The sequence below is a fragment of the Plectrocnemia conspersa genome, unplaced genomic scaffold (assembly GCF_051122295.1).
Source record: "Plectrocnemia conspersa isolate PC_06_02 unplaced genomic scaffold, ASM5112229v1 ptg000012l, whole genome shotgun sequence".
Taxonomy (NCBI): Eukaryota; Metazoa; Arthropoda; class Insecta; order Trichoptera; family Polycentropodidae; genus Plectrocnemia; species Plectrocnemia conspersa.
Genome location: NW_028277176.1, coordinates 23,505,638 through 23,530,015, shown reverse-complemented (window position 1 = coordinate 23,530,015; position 24,378 = coordinate 23,505,638). Strand labels below are relative to the sequence as shown.

At 27.9% G+C, this 24,378-nt stretch overlaps 1 protein-coding gene across 4 annotated transcripts in view; it reads right to left on the bottom strand.

Moving 5' to 3' along the window:
* The window catches only part of LOC148228653 (uncharacterized), a 278,757-nt gene that overhangs the window by 31,187 nt on the left and 223,192 nt on the right, over positions 1-24,378 (bottom strand). For all 4 annotated transcript variants that reach the window (XM_088199014.1, XM_088199016.1, XM_088199012.1 and 1 more), the window contains one exon: positions 560-682. In XM_088199014.1, coding sequence (XP_088055140.1) covers positions 560-682 — 123 coding nt within the window. The remainder of the gene's footprint in view (positions 1-559; positions 683-24,378) is intronic.

Here is a 24,378-nt window from a genome sequence, read left to right as displayed (position 1 = left end):
TGAACTATTATTTTCTTTGAGATATTTAAGTAATCAACTAGTATATTATTGAGAATTTATTTAGGTATTTCACTAATATTTCATTTAGAGCAAATTCAAGGTTCAATTATTTTTCATTATATTTTTTAATATATTTTAAAATAATAAATATAGCTGTTATTTTCCGTTGATTTATTAACGAGTTCAATAGTAGTTTCTAGCTATATATTTAACGAACCAAAAAGTATATACTTCACTTTAAATTTTATTTTTTCTAAAAAAGTTTGGAACACTCATCATATATTGCAAAATCAACGTCGATATGTTAATACATACGTCAACAACATCTATGTTGTCCCACGCGACAACACCACTCGTGTTTATGCCGCTTTTTCCGATAGAATTCCTTCGCAGCTATTATTCGTCACCCTCGTAATTGAGGATAGGGACAGTCAGAAAAATATCCCAGACGAGATTTCCATTTACCGAAAACATAATCCAATAACGAACGATTTTTCTTTCGAGTGTCTTCGACAATCGGTCTGACGAAGACAGAGGGGTTGACAAAGCGTGTACTCACTTGATGTAGTAAGGGCGGGATCGATGGTCCGTGGCCTGCTCCCATCCGTAGGGCAGGTCCCCCAGGGATGACGCCACCCAGCTCTCGGCGGGAGGCAGCCACCCGGCCGTGTGGGTCACGTGACTGAAAATACACATACACTTGGATTAGTTGACCTTTGAAAGTTGTACGTTTGAGTAGGGATTATAGAGGGCTTGGATCGTAATATTATTAGGTGATTTGTGATTAGTTATTGTTTGATTGGACAGCAGAGTGAGGCAATGACTTATTATAACATTATAAATAGTTTTTATTTTGGGATTGACTTATAAAATCAATTGAACACCTCTTTATTTCTTTTTTAACATGATATTGTTCATAATCGATTGTCTTTGCACTTGACAATTATTAACACGGCTTTTTTAAACACACAATGCAAGCATAACGTATCAACATACTTACAAGTAAAAAAATGAGTCTACTTTATATAGTCTTGCATCTTTAAGCGGAATATATTATGTAATTAAAATATAATTGAAACATATGCGTCTTTTTAATTAAAAATATAGTCTCTTTAGAATGAAACCTTGACACTTCAAATTATGCTAACCCGACTACAAAATTAAAATAATATTAGAAAATTTTTCTGAAACTATGGAAAATTTTTAAGTACCTTTTTTTTGCTACGAAATTGAATGACTCTCAAAGCATAATTATCTCATTAAAAACTTGCGAATGTTTTATTCGCTAGAATGTTTTACTCTAGCTTCAAGATGTTAAATTAACGTTCCGCTAAAAAAAATATAGTTCAACACAATTTCAAAAATATATTAAATTTTAATTTTAATATTATAGTAAATTTCAACAATATAAACTCATTTTTTTATCAGTTATCGATTTAAGTTCTTAAATGTTATGAATATTAGTGGACTATCACAGCATAAACTAGCGTTAAAACCCTATTACTTTGTTAAGTAATTTATCGCGATAGAACGCGATAAGATGTAAATAATATTTTATTTTAATAATATCCACAAAAAAGCCTATTGCGTGAGTATAAACCACCAGACTAAAAGTGTAAAAATCGGTGGCATATATATAATTAATTATAAACCAATATGTATTATTATATGTTACCATTAATATGTCACTTTTTTAAAATAGCGCTTTTTTATAAATAAAAAAATTAAGTATGCTGTAAAGACCCGAACCCGTAACCATTGTGTTATTAATCTAGACCTTACGAACTACACTATTCTCACCTTAAATTCAAAATTAAAGGCGATAGCGTATTTTTTCCAATATCTCAATTATTACTGATGATATAGTAAAGCTTAGCATAATAAATCTATGAGATTATTTTTTTGAATCAGCAGATAATCCAATCTATTCGAATTCTTAAATTTTCAAATTCTTAAAGTTAATTACTATAGCAAAAATTAGCCTTCAGGACCAGTAGTATTATGTTTTTAGGTAATTAAGATGAAGCAAAAAAATGCTTTAATCCTGACTGATAAATTAAAAATTTATTATCAGAGCTTTGCTATTTTCCTTATCGACTATATTTATATTTTACCATAGTAATAAATAAGTCACATTGATTAAATTTTAGAAATAAATGCTTAATTTTTTATTAAAAATATCATATTAGTTAAATAAAATTTAAAATTAAAGTGAATAAAATTTAGTAATCTCACAATCAGACGAACTGTCTAAGAAATTAAATGATCTACATTCAGGTGATTACTGGTGTGATACCTGTAAGTCTACAAAGAGAGTAAAAGAAAGTGGAAGAAATAATGTTGGTTTTGAATCCATACTGAAGTTGCTCACTATTAGCATAAATAAATTTTGCTATTTAATTGTATGTTTTTTTATTAGTTTAGTGTGAAGAAAATGTATATAGCTTTGAAATCGATATCTAAATAATAAATTAATAAAAATAATTACTACTTTTATAAACATTTAAAATATAAATAAATTTCATTAACAGTTAAATTGATATTAATTTTATAATTAAACGATAAGGATTAATTTTTGGTTATTTTTAAACCTATACATAAGAGGTTGTAAAAAAACAAAGCTAGTAATTACATTAATCGGCAGTTGATAAAAACCCTAACATATGTGTGCTTATTAAAACTGACGATTTAAGCCTTTAGATGCTATGGTGTATTTTAGAATATGTGAAAAAATCATGACACGCGGCCAGAAACAGATATATACTTCACATGTAAAAATTTATTACAAATTTTTTTTTCAAATTAATTGAGGCGACTATTTTTTTTATTAATTTAAATGGGCAAAATGTATATATGGATTTTTTTAATAGCAGAATAATAAAAGGCAATAGCAATATTTTTTAAATAAAATAATAGTTGTAAAAATTATTAAAAATAGCATGAAAGTTAGGTGTTTTAGAATATGTAATATGAATTTTGCAGCGCGTCGAAAAAAATATATAAACTTCACTTGTAGAAATTTATTGCAAAAATATATTTTTTTTCAATTAATTGAGGTGACTAATTTTTTTAGTTATTTAAACGGATAAAATATTTAAATACATTTCTTAATAGCAGATGAGGTAAAGCAATTTTTTTTATTAATAAAACAGCAGCTGTAAAAATAGCATAAAAATGAAATGTTTCTGAATATTAAAAAAAAAATGCTGTATTTTATTTTTCATTTTTGTGTAGACTGCCGATTTTTTTATCGAGCATCTGCAGAAAATATTTTTACAAAAGCGTCTGTCTCGGAAGATTAAAGCGCAGACAGATTCTACATTGTTTAAACTACGCGTAGCGAGCAAGAGCGCTTTCTTTCGCGAATAGGAAATGAAAATTCTTCCGCAGCGAAAACATTCAGAGTCGATATTAGATTCGAGAGATGAAATTTTGATAAATCCCTTGCGTCTTATTCGCCCCCCTTATGGGGACTAAGGACAAAAAAGCTTGAAAATATTAAATCCCAACGTGTATGATAATAGGAGCTTTTAAGCTTCGCTAAGCGCTTTCGACTGCAATTAAAAAACTTTTTATTGAGGCAGTCATTTTAGATAATATATGTATTCCGCTTTATACTTTCACGACACTAAAAATCAATAATTTAAATATATACACAACTTATATAATGCTGTTGTTAAGAAATATAACAATCTATATACTTTCATTTTTTTTTGCAAAACTAACGCTTTCGCGCACAAAAGATTTCTTAAACGGGAGAAATTCAATTTCCTCTTCGTCGATGCAATTTTCCACGCGCAAATACGTGCGATTTATATTTCCAGAGAAAAATATTATTAATATTCAATAGTATATATTTTTTTGCTTAGGTGCGATTGCAAAAAATACAATATAAAAGTGTTTAAAGAAAAATGTAATGAAAAACTATATGTATATTAATAAATTATGAACTTCTGTTAGATAATATTATATCTATAATAAATAGTTTTAATATAAAAATATATATTATTATGAACTACTTAATTATTATTTTTAAATACACTAGTAATAATAATATTTATTGTGCAACAATATTACATATGGTAAATGTTAGACAAATAATAATAATGAATTGATATAATATTTTACTAAGGTGTTTTAATACTAGCAATAGATATAATTTATGACTAGCTTGGTGAAAGAGAAAAATTGTGAAAAGGTGTTGATTCAGGTTTTCAGAAGGGAATATAGAAACACTGTTATAAATAATAAATATAAAAAAAATGTTAGGTGAATTTAAGGTCATCCACAAATAGCCGTAAGGTTTTTCATGGAAAACCTATTGCTGTAATTCACATGTGAAATGTGGAGAGGTCGGCATGGAATGCATAAATAAAACGTTAACGATATCGGAATGCGATTAAATATTTCAAGCCATTGTATTGACTCAGACACAATGGCGGCCAACAAGTAGATATTGGAAAGAGAACCCTAAAGAAATGATGTATGGTAGATATATGGTTTAAGAACAAAAGCTTTCCTAAGTATTTAAAGAAATTTATTTTTGATAAGAGTGTAACTAGTAAACAACACACTGAGCCATTGAAAACATAATAAATAATTTTTATTTAATTATTAAATAAAGTGAACGACTTATTTTTTATATATATTATATATTATTATGTATTTAATATAATAAAAAATATATTAATAATCAGTAAAATCACGAAGTTTCATATAAAAATTAATGCTATTTGTAAAGTTTCCATTGTATCAATATAATATTGTATATCTTAGTTTATGGAATACACAGTTAAAGATATTTTTAAAGATTAACTTAACCCTTATTTTTCAGACGCCAATTTTCCGCTCTGCACAGAGTTATGATCCCCGATTGTTTTATAGCAATTTATCGTTGTTGTAAGATTTATGAACGACATTTATATCCTTATACGGCGACTCGCCGAGATTACGCAAATAAATATAAAAGGAAGAAACCGCAGCCGGTCAAAAAAGAAAAGGAGGTAAAAAACAACAAACAAGAAAGAGAAAAAGAAAAATAGCGGTGAATTAAATAATGAAAATAAATGGGACCGCACCGGCGACAATGAAGAGGAAACGACCAACAATAAAAAAATAGCTCTCGCTAAACTTCTAAAAGATAGACACAAACACATAGAGGCAAGGCTGGCTAATTTGTTTGCAAGGGTGAGATTTGCATTGTTATATTAAAAGTGAGTGATATTAAAAGATTAAAAATCAGAAAACATAATCATAACTTGAGCTTTAAGAGTTATTAAAGTCAGTTTTAAGAGTTAATATCATATAAACCTTATTTACTTTAAGAGTTAATATAAATCTTATAATTAAACTACTATTATATTTTCATCCTAAAATATATTGTTTGATATTGTGTAACAGCAGTATAATAAATTGTTTCTTGTAGAAGCCACCTCTAATATAAATATTCTTTTTAATCTTCATATTTTAATTAAAAATAAAGCATATAATATTAAAAAAATATAAGAAAGTTGAAAACACTTTTTTCAAAGCTTTTTACAGACTATGTATAATTATGAGTTGTTTAGAAAATAGATGGATATATTACATAGTTTTATTTTTAATGAGCAATATTTTTGACAAGAAAATTAAAATTAGTTACGAAACTATAACAGAGCCGTTATTTAATATATTATGTTTAATATAAAATCTAACAATAATAGTAATTGTTATATTAATGACGGTATTTAATTAAATTAATTTTTATTAAACATTAAACATAACTTACGTAAAATTTCAATAATAAAACAATTCGTAACATATCTGTTTTCTAAATGTTTTATGATTATTTCTGTGCAGTAAAATATTTTATTTAGGTAAAATAAGATTAAATTTGCAATCATACTCATTTAACTGAACTACTTTTTTTATCTTTCTGAATGCATTTTCAATAAAATAAAAACATGTATTAAAAGCACTTTTTAGATGTTATCAAAATAACGGTAATTTTTATTTTGATCGAATTTATTTAAAATGTTTAAATAATTTGATTGTTATTTATTATTATTATAGTATAATAAAAAACAGTACCTGACTTTTTTATTGAAACATGAGCACAAATTTTACTTAAAAATAAAATGCTTCTTAGAAGCTCTGAAGGTAAGATATTATTATTTTTTATATTGACATTTTTAAGTCGAACAAAGGGGTATTCATAACGTATTTGCAGAATACAATTATCATGACGACATATAAAAGCTAAACGTATATAACAAAATCTTGAATATATCCGAATTTCATATTACACATTATTCCTTCATATTTCACAAAGATACGTGCGTGCTTTATCTTACGGGGCGCAAAAATATTTATGGTGCTGACTTCGTTATTTTTGCGCGTAGGGGTGAATTTGCTATAATGGTTGAATTTACACGTAATCTGCGTGAAATTGTACGCAAGTATCACTCAATTGTTATTATTAAAGAATCAAAAATAAATGTAAATTTGCTTTCAGCGAGTACATTAGTGTAGTGATCGATTTGTGATCCTTTAAAAGGTGAATTGCGGTCGGACAGAGTTTATTTAGGCGTGAAAGGAAAAGTGAGGAGATTAAGCGAAGATTTGGACCCGTGGAAAGGCGGACAAGCATTGTGCGAACCTCGGAACCTGGTCCCAATAAGGTCACGATAAATACGTGACCATCAATCAAGGTGCCATCGGCGGCGGTGAATTTTCCGAGGGAATATGAAGTGAGGATAATGCGGCGAATAAAAGCTCCGCGTGCTGACTTCCGTGGCTTTTGGCACTTATATTTTATTGACGTATTTTCTTAAATATGTGGAATTTTATATTAAAGAAAGGTTTTTTCTTGACGTGTCATTTATATTACGAAAAATGTGTTTCTATATAAAGAATATTTAAGAAATAAGTGAAAACAATATTGTCTTTCGTTATATATTTTATTTACATGATTTACCCGCATTTAAATTTCAATACGGGCTCAGATAGCATATTTTTTACGAACCATACTTTTCTGGACTCGGAGCCAAAAAAACAGTTGGTTGATCCGACTCGAAAGCTGGAAAAAAGGCTATCCGGTTGATGAGCTCAAAAAAGGTCGACAAAAGATTTTTGTAGCATTCTGATTAGGTGGTGAGATAACCTAAAAATTCAGATACGAAAAAGTTTAATGTTAGGTATTACGTAGATCATGGGTCTCCAAACTTTTTGATATATGGGTCGGATTGAAACAGACTAGATAAAAAATAGAATTATATTTAACTATATGTATGTAAGTATTTACTTTAATCTTATACACACGTGAAACATATCTGCAGAAATAAATACTAGATAAATGTAGAAAAAGTCAGTTTTTTTCGGATTATATTTTATAAAAGTTTGAAGGGTTTAACTCAACCTCTTAAATCATTCCATTTGTAAAAGCTTATATGTTTAAGGCCTCACGTTAGACGAAAATATAAAATATAGTTCAAACAATGCTTATTTGATACAAAACCATTTCTGTATTCTAAACGAGTTTTAAATCTTATAAAAATATGATTTAAAAAGTTTTTGGAAAGTCAACGATATCTACTATTTCGATGGACAAACTATTGTCGTTTTGATGATTTTTAAATGCGATTCTTGTTGTTTTTTATTAAAATTATGTGGGTTTTTTAAAAAGTAAGAAAACATCAATTACATATTCTTTTGGAGCTATACATTAGCCTTCAAAAATGATTGAATTTTATTACTGTCTTCAGCTTTATACTTTTGTTGAAAACGATAAAGGAAATATATTTTTTTAAAAGGGCTATAAAATTTCTACTTAATGCATCAATAAAATCTTACACGAGAAAACATACAGCTCAGCAACATCCATCAGTTAAGCTTTCAATAAAATGTTGCTCTTCATACATTAACGATAGATACTTTCAAGTAAAAATATGCTATTTACTTAAAGGCTGGAGCTTTCGACTGCAATAGCTCAAAATAATTTTGTAATCAATAAAAGCATCAGAATTACAAAAAAAAACTAATGTTGTTATTTAAACTTATGACACTATTTTAATGGCTTTTCTTAGAAAACTCTAATTAAAATGATATTTAAAAATCCCACAAAAAGAGATTAATACGTAATATAAATCTAAGCAGAAATCTATGTATGTGAATTTTATTATGCAAAATGAGACTTTTCCTGCAATAAAGTTAAAAATACACATCAATTCCACATATAGATGGTACAAAATACGTGAGGATTGAAATAGACACTTACGAACTTAGGATAAAATGTGATAAAAAATATTAGCTAAAAGGTAAAAATCTTAGTTAACAGTATGTGATATCTGTGCGAAAGTTTTTATTGATATATTAGGTTTTGCAAATAATAAACAAATATTCTGAAATAAAATACTGAAAATATTGAATACCCACGATTTTTCCTAAGATTGTAAAATTAAAATAAATTGGCTAAAAATACAAAAATCGACTACAAACGCTCTTTTATATGTTGTCAAGTAAATTGACTAACATTGAAATCACAATTATTCGCAAAATATTTTTTATTATTTTCTGGTATGATAATGACAATGCTTTTTAACTATTGCTATTTAAAGAGTAATATATATATATATGTTAAGACTTAATTTTTATTCAAGTATGTTGACTGTGGCAAGTTATAAAAACCGTATTTGTGTTCTATAAAGCACTAAATAAAATACTTATGAAATACTAAATTTTATTTAATAATCATTCAAGTGTAAACGTAAATGTAATACATTATCTTAAATTTGAAGACAATTCTATTTATGGACATACACACATATATTTTTTGTGTGTATTTGAACGCGTGTATTGAGGTATGAAGACCTTTTTTTATCAAATTTTCCAATCGCTTAAGTCGGATAATCCTAGTTCGCGCAGTCAATACAAACTGAAAACGACTTGATATTATTCAAACCTTAAGAGGTATACCTTGAAGTAAAATGTATAGGAATTTAAAAAATATATATTGTGCGTCAATTTAATGACCGAATTTCTTTGCATTTTTATGATGGTAAATCGCGTATATTGTTGTATCGCATATCGTTAATTGCCAATTTCCATTTTGATGGAACACGAACGGATTCCACGAAATAGGGGGAAACAAGCGTAAATATCGATTGAAAAGAGCGCCAGGAATAAAACGGAATATATTAAATAAGCTACGTAATATAAATCTATAAAGATCTTGTTAATTATTACGATTTTATTGTATTGACAAACATAAATTTAAAATTAGCATTCTATCTCAACTGTTCTATAGATAGATCTCAGATAATTAAACGAATTATGTAGACTGAGAATCTTTGGTAAAGTCTTGCATTTGAACTCGAGTTTAATTGCCTTTCGATACAATTAAGCAAAAGAGAAAAAATATTCATAGACGGAGCACACACTTGTACATTTATATATTGAACAAGATTTTTTTATTTAATTGGATTTCACTTCAATTCCAATTTTCCTGCTACGGTATCGCTGAACGCAATAAAATAAGAAATTGTTTTTTGTAGGAATACGGAAAAATTATTTTTTGATATAAATATTATTTATATTATACATAAAGAAAATACATACATTATTTAACTTTGAGCGCAGCCATGACAATAATTACTTTTAATGCGTATTTATAACATTTTATATTCTGAAATATATGATGTTTCTAAATGTTAAAAGATTAACTCAGTGAGAAAAATATAAGAAAAATTTTATTGCCAAAAGGTTTAATGATATTGTAGTGCAACCAATTTCTACGTTTCTTTATACAAAATCAAAAAATATCTATGCATGTCAAATACAAATAAACAAACACCCAAGGATCGACTGTATAAATATATATTTAAGTATCTGAGAAAAAGCATATTTACATTCTTAATGCAAGAGCTTTGCTATGGATAAATAAATATTCTCTTTGACCACTCGAACCCTCCTTACCATTTTATTTTACAGATCTTCAGAAATTTTGATTTTTTTATATAAATAATAAATTTTACGAGATAATGTAGCAGTTTTAAAGTAAAATATGATATATAAGAACTAAACATACAAACGACATATTATTTCTCACTTCCATGACTTTTTTTATATGTCGTTTAGAATGTATTATTTATATAAATAAAATACAATTTCTGTAGCAACCAAAAATAATTATAGTACTAACGTTTAAAACGTACCCATTTCTTGGTAAACAAAGTACTTTTCGTTTGCAAAAAGACATTCAATTTATGGAGGGGAATTACGTGACTTTGCGTATTTGCGACAAATTCTTTGCGTATTTTTTGTCATGGTTGAGGCAACACGAAGTCGAACTCGTGTTTTTCCTTCATTTCTTTACTACTGGATCTATTAGCGTTATTATATTCTATCTGCTTTTGGCTTAATAAACTTATAAATAATAATAGGATACGTGTAGCATAAAAAAAACCTTAGGGGCTAACAATTTGTCAAGAGTATTCGTCAAGTGTTTTGGGATTATTTTATATACATAAAATAAATTAAAATATATTAGAAGAAAATTATACACAATTATATTTTTATTATCATCTAAAGTGATATTTGAAGCGCGTCTTTATTATCAAAGAAAACAAAGTTTGAGGAGTTCGAAAAGTTTACAATTAAGATGAATGACTTTGTTGTCATATCAAATAATAATTAAACGAAACCCAAATTTTCTATATCATTATTTATATGATATATGTACTTGAAAATATTATTTTAATATAAACATACAAGGAAGTTAAAGATTATTTGATTCTAACGTATATCACAAATAGGCTTTATGATATATTACACGTTATAACTTTTTCAGTAGCATTAACGAATTTAAGTGTTTAATTTCAGTAAAGTAGAAGTCCAGTGTGCCACTATTTCATTAAACGATTTCTAAGGTATATTATAAACCGTTTTTAAAATTGTATTACATGACTTTTTACGTGACCGTAATTATTCTCTTACGGTTTGTTTAAATTAAAATAATTTAACTGGACGTAAATATAAAATTGTGTTATATTAAATTTATGAAAACTATATAAGGAATATGTACGAATTAAAAATAACCATTAAAATCTACCTGCATTAGTTTTTAATTGGCACTAAGAATAGAGAAATTTATTAATAAGCAATAGCAGTATTTTATGTGCAGCTGTGCCTCGGAATTTATATTGTTTAACATTATATTCAGCGTGGTCTTTAATATATTACAAATAGTACTATGTTTGTGTACCATTCATGAAAAACGACATGCGTACTTTTTCAAACATTTTCGAATCTTTTAAAGTTATCATCATTAGAGTTATTACCCCAGGTAAGAGAGTTAATAAGAGAATTTTATGTTTACGCTGTTTTATTCTAAACTGTGGTCGGTTTATGAAAAGATAGTTACAGAAAATTTGACTATTTCAGTGCATTTTCGAGGTCGTATAGATAGTACATATATAGCAAAATATATAATTGTATAAAAAGAATAACCCATTTTGCTATTTATTTTTAATGAATATACAATTTAAATTATTATGGGTGATATGATTAATGGTATAAAAATATATTTCAATCACGAGATAGAAAACGTCGCTATAAAATTTAATTAACATTTTAAGGTTATCGTTAGATTTTCTTGATAAATTTATTATCGTAATTCACCTTTTATTTTTTCCAGAGATTTTATAATTATTTTAACCATCAATCAATATGAAAATACCAAATAAAAGCAAATGTTTGGTTGTATGGAGAAGGGTTGAGAATTTTCCGACCTAATCAATTTATAATACAACACTGCTTTGTCGCCGTCGTTCTTAACCCCGCAATGGAGTAAAGTGTATGAAAATATATCAGTAAATTAAATTTGTATTTCGTCCAATTGGGCCGTAGAAAGCACGGGGAAAGGTTCACGGTAAAAGTAAATTATCCTTGAAGGAAAATAAAAATGCGCATAAAAGGCGAGAAAATAAAATGAGCTATGTCATGCACGAGAAAAGTAAAGAGCTTCAGGAAATTATAAGATAACACCTTTTCTAAAGCTTCGTAAAAAAAATCAGTTAGTTGTAAAAATATTGCGACAATAATATTGTTTCAACGTTCTAAAAAATATCGAAAATATGTTTTTCTCTCATATTTATTTTACTTGATTTACTTTGCTTTCCTAGAAATTCTGAGAAATCCTTGAAAGATTCTCTTTTGTACGATTTATATTAATGGCAACGTTTTGCTAAATAAATTATTTAATATTACAGCATCCGCAAAAGGTACTAGAGAAAATCAAAAAGTTAGGGAATTGAATTAGTTTTATTATTAATCTCGATTTGTTAATTAAAATATATAGACAGAACTCTTTATGTAAACTTTAACACTGTTTAAATATAGCGGTCTTATTATACTTTCTTTGCAGAATTGCGAAACTCTAATAAATTAGATGACACAATAAGCGCCTCCGGGTATATATGGGGGTTGCGTTCAAAAAGTTTGTTAATTAAGAATGGAAAACCTTGGCAGTCGAGGGGAACGTCGACCTGACGTCAGGACATTAAACAGTGACAAGAAAAATGGTTTTATATCATTCCTTCGCTAAGTATGTGTGTAACGACTCTTAAAGCTAATGGTCAATAATTTGTTACTGAGGTCGTTAGATCAGAATACAAATGTGTTTTTTACATATCGCTTTACACGGCATTATGTATAATCAGTGCTTTTCAAAGTTTTTTTCTACTGTTAAAATTTATCGCGTTCCATGGTTATCTGCTCGGAAAGTTTTAATGGAAAATACTAATTTTTACTCGACGTTGTTGCTCGCAATATAAAGTGGACGATGTATCACGTTGCGAATTTAAAGCAAAATAACAACATAAATAATTTATTTTAATAAACGCAATATTTTCATGGCACGTTTATGAGGTACTCTCTCAGCTGTGCTATAAATTTATTCTATAATGATTTATTTCACCCGTTTTCTGTAGTACGTTGTACTTTTAATTTACTTTATTATACAATAATTTTTAATTGCATATCTGATTCTTAACGTCTCATTAGAATAATTGATTTGGGAATTTAATTAACAGTTTTAAAAATTGACTTATTTATATACTAATTAATTGACAATAACAACATTATTTGTTTTATAAAATGTAAAAAGCATTTTTACGTAAAAGCTCGGAATTGAACTACAAATATAAATTAACTAAATTAAACAAAATTGTAAGATTGTTTACTTTTTAACGATTTAAAAAAAAGTTAAATTTGCTAAAAAAGTTAAATAGCCCGTTGTGTTCTTTTATACAAAAAAACTTTCATGTCTACGTTTAAAAATTCATTCTATGACTCACGAACTGTTTATTACATATATTCAATCTTGGGTTTAAGGCATCCAAATAAATACATCTGGTCGATAAAAAAGTGATTTATCCCCTCGTCGACCGACCCATAGTCAGCAGATATCTGATCTCAATATGCAACAGCAGAGTGCACATTAGCGGCTGATATTCGTCAAACACTGATACCACATTAGAACTGAGGTCGTTTACCTATTACTGTACCTGCAAATTTAATTGTGAGAAAATACAGCTAGCTAGCTACAGCCGATTTCACGATTGCTAATCAAATTATATATACTACCACCACACGCGTTTTTTATTGCTGATAACATCCACTGCTAGGTTTTTTTTAGCTTCTTTGAAGCAAACTCTAATTCTTCAATTAACATTCGGACTTGAATCATAATCTTGGTTTATGTAAATTATGTTTATTAAGCGCACTTTCAGTTTGTACAATTTGTATGCCAAAGCTCTCAGGTCTAAAATATTCGATGTCACGTCTTAGCTTTTAATATATTTAGGAATTATAAATAGCTTTTTTCACGCAAAGAATGTACGAAGGGTCAAAGGACTTAGGTATATAACGAAATTAATATAAATTGTATAAATTATCCCAGATCCTCCATTAAACCATAGATTATGTCGTAAGATTACAATCATTAAACATCGAAACATTCAAATAATTTATACATAATTAAAAATTAACAACGTATTTTAAATTAGTATTTAACTCTAGGTATAGGTTGTTCTTATCCTTCTGTTGAAAACAAACTGATGTTAGCTAATTCTTAGAAGTAATTTAAAAATACGTTCGACGTTTGTGGTATTTTTTAAGAGCGATCACAACAACTTAAATTTTAATGAGATTATTTAATTTTCACAAAAGATAAAATGGAGCTTTGTATTTCAAGTTGCAATTTAATACACGGAATAGAAGCCTCTTTTGAAATGAAAAAAATTAAATATATGCTAACCCAATATATAAATATTCATAACAATTTCTTAAAATTAAATTATTTATTATTTTCTTTGTAAAATACCACTACAAAACTTATTTCCTATTAAACCTACTGTATAATTACTACTAACACAGAGTAGGTGGCTCAAAATTTTCTTCTATGAAGAGAATAATCATGTTTTATTTTCGATCCCCCACGCTTTTTATATTTTCGCTCACATTTTCGCTGAATTTTTTTATCGTCAAAGAGAAAAGCTCTGATCCGGGAATCAATCTAGTGTATACTTTTCCAATATAATTTGTTTGATACTCATCTTTACCCCGTTTCATATACGTATCCTTGAAGACACGGCGCTTTGATTACTGAACCGTCTCCGGCTGAATTTAATTTGTACAAACATTATTTTCGGTAGGTACTTATGTATATTGTTCATATATATAGCGACCGGAAATTTAATTATGGGAAAATGTATTCATCGCTTGCTAATAAACACACGTAAATTAAACTATTTTATTGTGTAGCGTATTATGTAGTTAATATTGTTATTCAACAACGGGGTGTGCTATTATTATTTTATGAATGATTAAATTCAATGTTTGACTTTCGGCACGCATGACGTAAAACTAAACCCGTGTGCCCAATTTATTGGTAATAATTGATTCGAGTTGTAAGCTGTATATTATTAAGTATGTATGTATCAAGGATGACCCAACTACTGTAGCCTACTTATATAATCATTTCTACATATTAGTGATTATGACTTTTTGGAATTTCAATAATCGGGAATCTAGATTTACGTACACATATAAACATAGATAATATGTACTTGCTATTTCTTGCAAAGTGGGTATTAAATATAAAAAATATTTTTTTGGTAAATTTATATTTACTTCAGTATTCTACAACTTTTGAATATTCATTATGATTGATCTATTGTGTTTTAAACAGTAATCAATAATTTACTTATTTTAAGTCATGAGCTATGTGACTTTTATTTTTGCTCTTTAATTTTTATTGAATTTTCTTGAAACACTAATTAATAATATAAAACAATTTTTCAGTAAGACAATAAAAAAATGTTTTATTAAGTAATCACTTCTAATAGGTAATAGAATATTCACGTATGATACTATAACCGAAAAAATCTTTAATTATGCAGCTAGCTCAAAAATGTTGGTCTACCAGAATATTTATATATTAACCTACAAAAAGCTTATCTATGAGTAATGTATTCAATGTTAAAGAATCATTAACATTTTGAATGTTACATTTAGCCTTTCTAATTATTTTATTGAATATAAAGTATTCTCTTATTCATCAATGAAATTTTTATAATCGGATTATACGAAATATTCATTATTTTAATCAAATATATTTACCACAAAAATTTTAGATGTAGCTCATTTTTTACAGGACTTATGCTTTCGATTTTTTTCATTACAGCTTAGTATTTATTTTAAAATATTTACTAGATTTTCAAAATAAAATCGTGAATAATAACAAAATTGCGAACTAATACTTTGGGTACATAATTTATATAAATTTGATATAAAATCTATATTTTTTATTAAATTCTTGAAAGATTAGAATAAATCTTGTTCTAGAAAGATTGTTCATTGTTCAGATTCGTTAAGATGTATGACCTTTTACACGGATACCAATATGCTTATACTTTTTAGGCCAGCTGAGATCTAGATTACCTTTTTCACTTATTTTTTCATGATATTAAGATTTTTATTTCACTTTCTAGACACACTTCAGATTTATGAGCTGAAAGTGTAGGTAAAATGAAATACATAAAAGCATACTTTGAATGTACAAATATTTTATTTAAATGGACCGTGTCAAAATGGACAAACTTACTCGTTAAAAGCTCCATAAACCAATCCAGCAGTTTTTACGACACGACAAGCAATTTGTGTGGCCATTGACATAAATTCCAACGGATAAGTTAAAAGCATCGCATCGGTTATTTAATACTTTTAATAAATGTTATTGTACATCTATATTAACAAAGGACAGCACATTGAGATTCTAAACTACAGGTCGCTGAATTGTCGCATCGTTTGTTCAAATTTTAGCGCAACACGAAAGCTCCAGTAAGAAAACAAACGGATAATAACAAATACAATAACACCTTCAAATTTTCATGATTGGCCAGCGAAAAGTCCCCCAGGCAAAACCAAACATAGTGCTTATACATAATAACACTACCATTCGGAGCTCACTTCCGACAAAATATCAAGAACTTTCATCTCAGCTCCTGATCTTGGACACACGAGAATTCATAAGAAATCTAAACCATGTGAAGCAACGCTGACCACCATAGACGGAGAAAAACGAGACAACAGCGGCTTCCCTCTTCACGTCATCCTTAGTTCATCAATGACGTCTGAAATTCAGAGGTCAATCCGATCTTTAGAAACGACTGAATCCTTCGTACGCAGACAAGACTACGAGAACTTCACGTATATATGTATAACTATAATTATACAAAGTCTAAGTGGAATGACTCAATACTGTTGCAATATAGACAATAATAACGAAATAACTTTGTCTTTTATATATAAAAAAAAACACCCTAATAATTTAATCTAATATTTTTATTATATAAAACTTCTAACATCTACTGAGACCTTGTTTTTTACTGTAAAGAATTTGTTTGCAAAAATATATCATATATATTTAGCCATAAGTTTCAGAGCTACATTTTGCAGTGAAGTACATTTTTATTATTAATTAAGCAAATTATATATAATATATACATATGTATATAGAAATATTTTTCTTACCATTTTGATGACTCAATTATTTTATAAGTAAGAGTATGGATAAAGTAGTTAAAAAATACTTATTTAGCAATTCTACTACCAAATGTTATCTAAAATATCTTTAAACTTTTAGTTACACATTATTATTTTTTTTATATTATAAAAAAAAGAAGTTTTTTACAGATTTTATAAAAAATATATTTGCGTAATATAAAAGTTCCTCAACGCTTACTTTTCATGATTGAATAAAGCCCAAAACACAAATAATTTATACAAAATTTATTAATCTCTTCAGGCAGCACCGTTACAGATTTTCGCCTACGTCACATTTACAAAATTCAATTTGAAAGTCCCGTACCTGCACATGTCGCCACAGGAACTACCCTGAGGGAAATTAAAGTCAGAAAAGTTTTCAGTAGCGAGACGAAACAGTATTTGCGTGCATCGTACTCCTGTTTTTATTACACGCGAAAAGCGGGAGACCAGACCCGCAAAACGGGAAATATCGAATTTCCTCCCCTGGGGGAAAGCGGCAAAAAAACATAAGGAGCATCTGCGCCAGTTGTGCTGGAAAATTATGCGATAACGACTGAAAATCGCGGAAACGACCTGACCAACAGACGCCTCGAACAAATGTTGCAAGGCCGATTATTGTCGCGGTATGTCGTTTTTCATTTCGAGTCATATTTTTTTCTAAACCGTTTTTGGGGTGTATGTGTGATTTTTAGAGGTATTTATAAATCAGCTGGGACGGACGCGGTGACACTGTAATCTGGTTAAAAAAGAGAGATGTGTGCTGTGGGAATTATTTTACAAAGGCCTATAAATCAATTCGACAGGTTAAAATTACCGCGAAATGTGCGATTGATTGAAAACGAAATTTGACATGTACAAGTACTTCACAACGAATTCCGAATGCGCATAAAATGAAATATTTAATATATGGGTGAAATATTACTCAGCGTGTTTAATCTGTTAAATTAATGGGGTTAAGTTTAAAGTGATTTGATTTAACTAAATATATTTTAGAGTGGAAATTACTTAATTATCTACTGTTTCTATCATTCTCATACATATACCATTAACATCTCTAAAATATCAAGTAATAATATAAAAGCATTACAAGAAAAAAAAAATCACATACACCAAAGTATTTGTCATTACAACATTCCATCGACATACCCAAAATATTTTTTATGTAGATATGTTGTAAAAATATAAATAAAATAAAATAACTAAATATATAATATTAGTATATATTTATGTACATATTTTAAGAAGTAATAGTGAAAGAATACAGTTTTATTATTATAAAAACAGTTTATAATTTTGCCTGAAACATAGCAAATTTGGTAAAACACTGAAAAAGTTAGTTGAATACTTCAAAACGCTAATTATATACTTCTTAAACAGAATACTAAACGTAATTTCTTAAACTAATAAATATATAATATAATAGTTACGCACCACACTTCGCCGTAAAACAATATTTCAACTAATAACAAAACTATATATTTAAGCAAACAAATAATTACAACAGTGAAGAAACACAATTGTTTTATAACAACTTTATTTCTTCACTGTTGTAAAATAGCGTAAAAATAAAATCATTGAATGACTTTCACTGTATTATCAATCGAAAAAGTGCAACTAAGCAGGAGTTGAAAAATATTATTTTATTACAGATTACGTTTTGATAAATAAATAAAATAAATCCAACTAGGTCGTAACATCTATTGATTTTAAACTACATTAAGAGTTATAGAGATAATTATTAATATAAATTTCTCGAATTTACAGTCTTTGATTTAGGTCTGCTATCTCACTACTTAGTAGTTGTATTTGTGTAGTTTTTAGATAGTAATTGTGGATAACATATGTTATATTGCAACAGAAAATTTACAATAAATAAAAGGACTATTAATAAAAATTAAAAAAATCTAAGATATAAATCAGTGAAAGCAAAATTCGATAAAAATATATTTATAGGACCTTTTAAAAATTGGTTATAACATAAATGAATACTGATACGGATTTTTTTAATAAATTCAATTATTTATAAATCAAGAATTATATAATTTAATATTAAAATATTATATATAATAATTTTATAAATTATATTTTGCTGTATTTTTCAATTTCATTTTTTATGAATAATAGCAATTAAACCTGTTGTAAACAACAAGATTTTATTAGGTAGATTTTTTAAGAAATATAACTACTGCAGAGGGACCCTTAAAAAAAATTCAATGCAGAAATATGGATTATCCCCAGAAAAAAAATATATTTTTTAGTAATTTAGGTAACGATAACGAACTTTGAGGATATGACAACTACTCTAGTTTTTATAATATTATTTTCATTTTTTCTAAAAATAGATATTGTAAAAATCTCAGCTAAGTTTGTTACCTAACTTGATTAAAAAAAATCGCTACTTCATTAAAAACATTTAGATAAAAACGTAATAAAATAAAAAAAAACATTGAAAATAAAAAAAATAATTTAAAAAATATTTATATTTTTTGGTCATTTAACTGTCAAGACAAAATATCTGCCGTAGTATTAATATAATGATTTTTTTCTAAAAATAGACATTGTAAAAATCTTAAATAAGTTTGTTCGCCAGCCTGATCAGCGATTTTAATTTAAAATGGAAGCTATTCAAAGAATAAAAAAATCGGTAAAAAATATGTGAAAAAAAACTGAAATGAAATTTAGGAAATTGATTCTTTTTAAATTGTTTGGTCGTTTATCTAGTGTTTTTGAAGACACAAAAACTGCTGTATTTAAATATTGTTATAAAACTTATTCTGAAACTATATCTTGTAAATATCTTAGGTAAGTTTGGTAGCCTGACTGATCAAAAAAAAATTTTTACATATATAAAAGTAGAGAGGAAGAAATGATTTAAAATAATAATTATATTTAGAAAAAAATGTTTCATATTTTTTTCTATTTTTTGTGAGATATCATAAAATAGCTCTTTAGATCTTATTTTAAAATTACGGCTATTTAAAAAATATTTTATTTTATTTGCATTGATCAGTTTCAGATATTTTTTTACAATAAACCAAATTAAACTTTCAATATCACTTATTGCCTTTTTTACTTGAATCGCTTTAAATTAACGGTATTTTAGCTATTTCTGACGGTTAAGGGTTTAAAAAAATCCCAACTTCTACCTACTACTATTCTTTATTAAAAAATACACCTTCTTAGTATGGACCGATTGGTCTGAATAGTCTGATAGTATTAAACCAGAGTGCAAATTTGTCACAATGAATCGGTTGGATTATTCTCAAGCCTATATTCGTCTTTGATATTTAAAACATTTCAAGTTATTTATGGATCGTTAACCCAAACTTACCCGAGCGCCTAAATAAATTCAAAAGCTCATAAGAAACACCCGATTTCCTTCAGCATAACAAAATTGATTACGCCGTATTCGTTTGATGTTTAATACGCCGTGAGGTAATTAGTGACGTCATAACAATCTAATTTCTCCCGTTCGACGGCGCGAAATTTCTTCCCGACTGATGAGGGAAAATTCACGGGAAATCGATGAGGGTCGTAAAACACACATGTCCTTCCGGAGGAAAGGTCAGGCGGCTCTCTCTCGTGTGCGTAATGAAATTTCGAACCATCGTTTCATGAATAAACCATAAAAGCGCGAATCGTCTTCGAATGGATTAAACCGTCGGCTCTAATGGATTCGCAGAGCTTTTAATACTTCATCGACGATAAGCGTCCTTAATGTAGGGGAGAGGACAAAGGCGAAACCCCGGAAATTGGATCCGATGATTGAAAGGTCAGGGTTCGCGTTATAATTGTCGTTTTTAATTTGACTGGATTAAAAATGGATTTTCAATTCTAAATTTGACATGTACATATATTATGATGCTCGTTGAAAAGTAGCATGATAAGACTTCTTATAATTTATCGAGGAATTATTTCTGAGCATATCAAGAAAAATTTGCTAAAAAAATATAATCAATAGGTAATTGAGTAAAAGTTTACTTTTAAAAAGATTTTTAACTAAAACTAAAGTTTTTAAAAATTATGACAAAATGTTTCCCTGCTTAATCTATTGAAAGTCAACGGTTTCTTGAAAATCACAATACCGAGTAACATGTATACAAATATCTTTAATTTAATTATAAAATAATTCTAAGAATAAAATTATGTTTAATCTTCTTTTACAAATATAATGTGATGGTAAATATTTATTTTAAATAAGGCCATCTCGTTATTTTTATTTTATATTACTTTTTATTTGATACTCTAAAAATAATATTTAAAAAACAGTGTCAATTCCTCCTATCCTTCTCTCTACCTTTCCACTCCACAACAGCAAATTATTATTAAAACAATAATAAAGGCTGTAAAACATCTGATTTAATAAAATAGTAAGTACTTTAAAATATATTTACCCCCCTTAGTGGCGTTTAAGTAATATAAATACAACACTCACCTGAAAAAAAGAAAACATAAATTAGTTTTAAAAAAATATACATATGTACAAATATTTTATTTTTTCAATAATATAAGAGGCACCGAGATAATTTATTAGTGATACCTTTAAGCATTAATTATTTGTTAAAAGATATCTACATAAATACATGCCGTAAGGTAAAAATAATGAATAACCATCGAAATCACCATATTTCATATCTAAATATATATATATTATATTTATATTATTTTTTTAAAGTATTATACATAAAAATTGAAACAAAAAAATAATATACCAGTAAAATTAAAGCAATAATTATAATAAAATATCACAGGTAAAAACTGATTTTAAAATGGTACATAACTACTAATAAACCGTTGAGTAATATATTATTATATAGTTATACCTCATTTAGGCTTCAATACTGCTAAGCACAGAAAAGAAGAAATAAAGCAACGATTCAATGAGTTCGTGGTCTAATTTGTCGCGGCTATTTTAAACAATTCTATAAATTTTTATTTTCCTGTTTTTTTCATAAATATGGCTTACCTATATTCTATCCGTTTAACTAAGGACTATACCAAGGCCAGTAAAAACACATTTTCAATTTATACAAAAGTGAATGGTATTAAAAAATGTCTATGGCTACTAAATTATTTGTGGTTTGTGATATAATAGATATCCGCAAATGTCAAAGATGGTTCAAACAATTTCAAACAGTAAATTACGATATCAGGTATTGGATGTGGGAGACTAAAGATAGACTAAGATATCCTGACCGCAGAAATGGAAGCAAATCTCACTCAAACTATGCATTAGATTGCAGATAAACTAAGCCAGTCCGATTAAATAGTGCATAGACACATTAAGGAGATTGAGAATTCTTGGAGACAAAATGTAAGGGTTTCACATGAATTAAGCGAAGAAAACAAATCAGCGCGTATCTGCATTTTCCAAGAGCTTGTGAATTTTGATGCTGAATCGCCTTTTCTCGATAATTTGTTTATGGGAAACGAATCATTGGTATTGTATGACGACAATCGTCGTCGAAGACAGTGGTTATATCAAGTAGCAAAATCTACTTGAAGCCCGGACTGACTGTAAAAAAGTTTTGTTATGGCCAAAATTGGCACCACTCGGGTAACACTGGCGGGCTCGCACGCCGTTGCGTGCCTGCACCCCATTATTTTGTAAGCTCCATGTAATCTATAATACAATTCAATAAAAATACTAATGCAGCGGCTCAATCTGTGTCTAATTGCCACCCGTCACCTCCCGTAGCCAAAGCTATATATGATTGTGTACTACGAAACACTGAAATCTGGCCAGATAATAACAAGAAGCTGGAAATAATCAGTTGTGAATAGTTATACAACACGAGAATTCGGTTGGAAGGTTTTATCTCAACCACCTTATTTTACAGACCTTGCTCCTTCCGACTACTATCTATTTCGATCGATGCAGACGATGTGAAAAGGTGGCTTTGTAAGAATGTTTTGTATCAAAGCCTACAAAATTTTTGCTAATGGAATTAAAATAAAATTGACTGAAAAATTGACTTTAGAATAAAAATATATTTTAAATCATTAAAATAAAATTAAAAATTTAAAAGTGATTTATTGTTTTGTTAAAAAATGACATTCATTTTGGGATTAATTGAAGAATCAATAAAAAGATTTTAGTTCTATGTCCTCTCTTCTGAATCCCTAAACTACTACGTAACTACTAATAGTATATCTATAATACAGTATTTAAATATTAAATATGCAAATATTTAATTTTGTTCATGTCCACTTCACCTCATTTTAGCTATAGAATATTTTTTCAATTACATTATATCTACATCAAAGTGAAAAATATTAAAAAATAATGTTCACATGAAGAGTTTATTTTATCCAATATAAAATATTCATAAATATCATACAAAATTGTGTCATACATTCTCTGCTCTGTTATTAAATACTAAAAAAAAACATAATAAATTCAACCAGCCAAATTTAATATAACCGCGAGTAACGAGTTTAATACACGTTAATCCGAGTGTTCAGAGAAAACGGCGAACGTAATGAACACTTAACTGCCATAACGTACAAAGATATACTATATATGTGAAAATACACACATACATATGTACATGTAATGCAGAACTCTTCAGCAGAAGTACGTTAATTATGTTGTATATACAATACGATGTAAAGCTGTGGATGTCGGTTAGAAAATTGCCTATCAAATACGCCTCGTATCGATTTGATGGCGAAAAGCTCTTTGATACTCTTTCACGCGTGGCACATAGCCACTCTGGTAAACTAATACCGCACACGTGTTGCCAGATGACAATGGAATGTAAAGGTGTTTGTGTGTGTGTGAATATACAGAACATTTCCCTACAGGATAGACAACCCGGAACCTAGATAAATAATACGTAATTATTAAACAGAACTGATTATACTTCAGGATATATTTAGTTATTCTATATTTATGTAATATTAAGTGTTTATGTTCCAGATATACATATATGGTAGATATTTACACAAGTCGCTTAGTAACCGCAAAAACGACACTTTAATCTCACACAAGTTGCTTGGCAACCGCAACAGGAGATGGCAACATAGAGTTTGCAGTGTAAATAATAGGTGTTTACAAACGGCGTGGAATTACAAGCAGTATCCTTGCATGATTTATTACCTACGTGTGGTCTTTATTTTATTAACACTTTTTAAACATGCAGTAATAAATTAACCATGATATATACTTTAAAAGCAGATAAGTTTAAAATTGCATTATACGAGGAATATTCAAAAAGTAAAGATACATGGCTAGTAAACATTTTTTTGCAATGTTTACGAAGCCACAGTATTTAAAATATGATTGTAAAG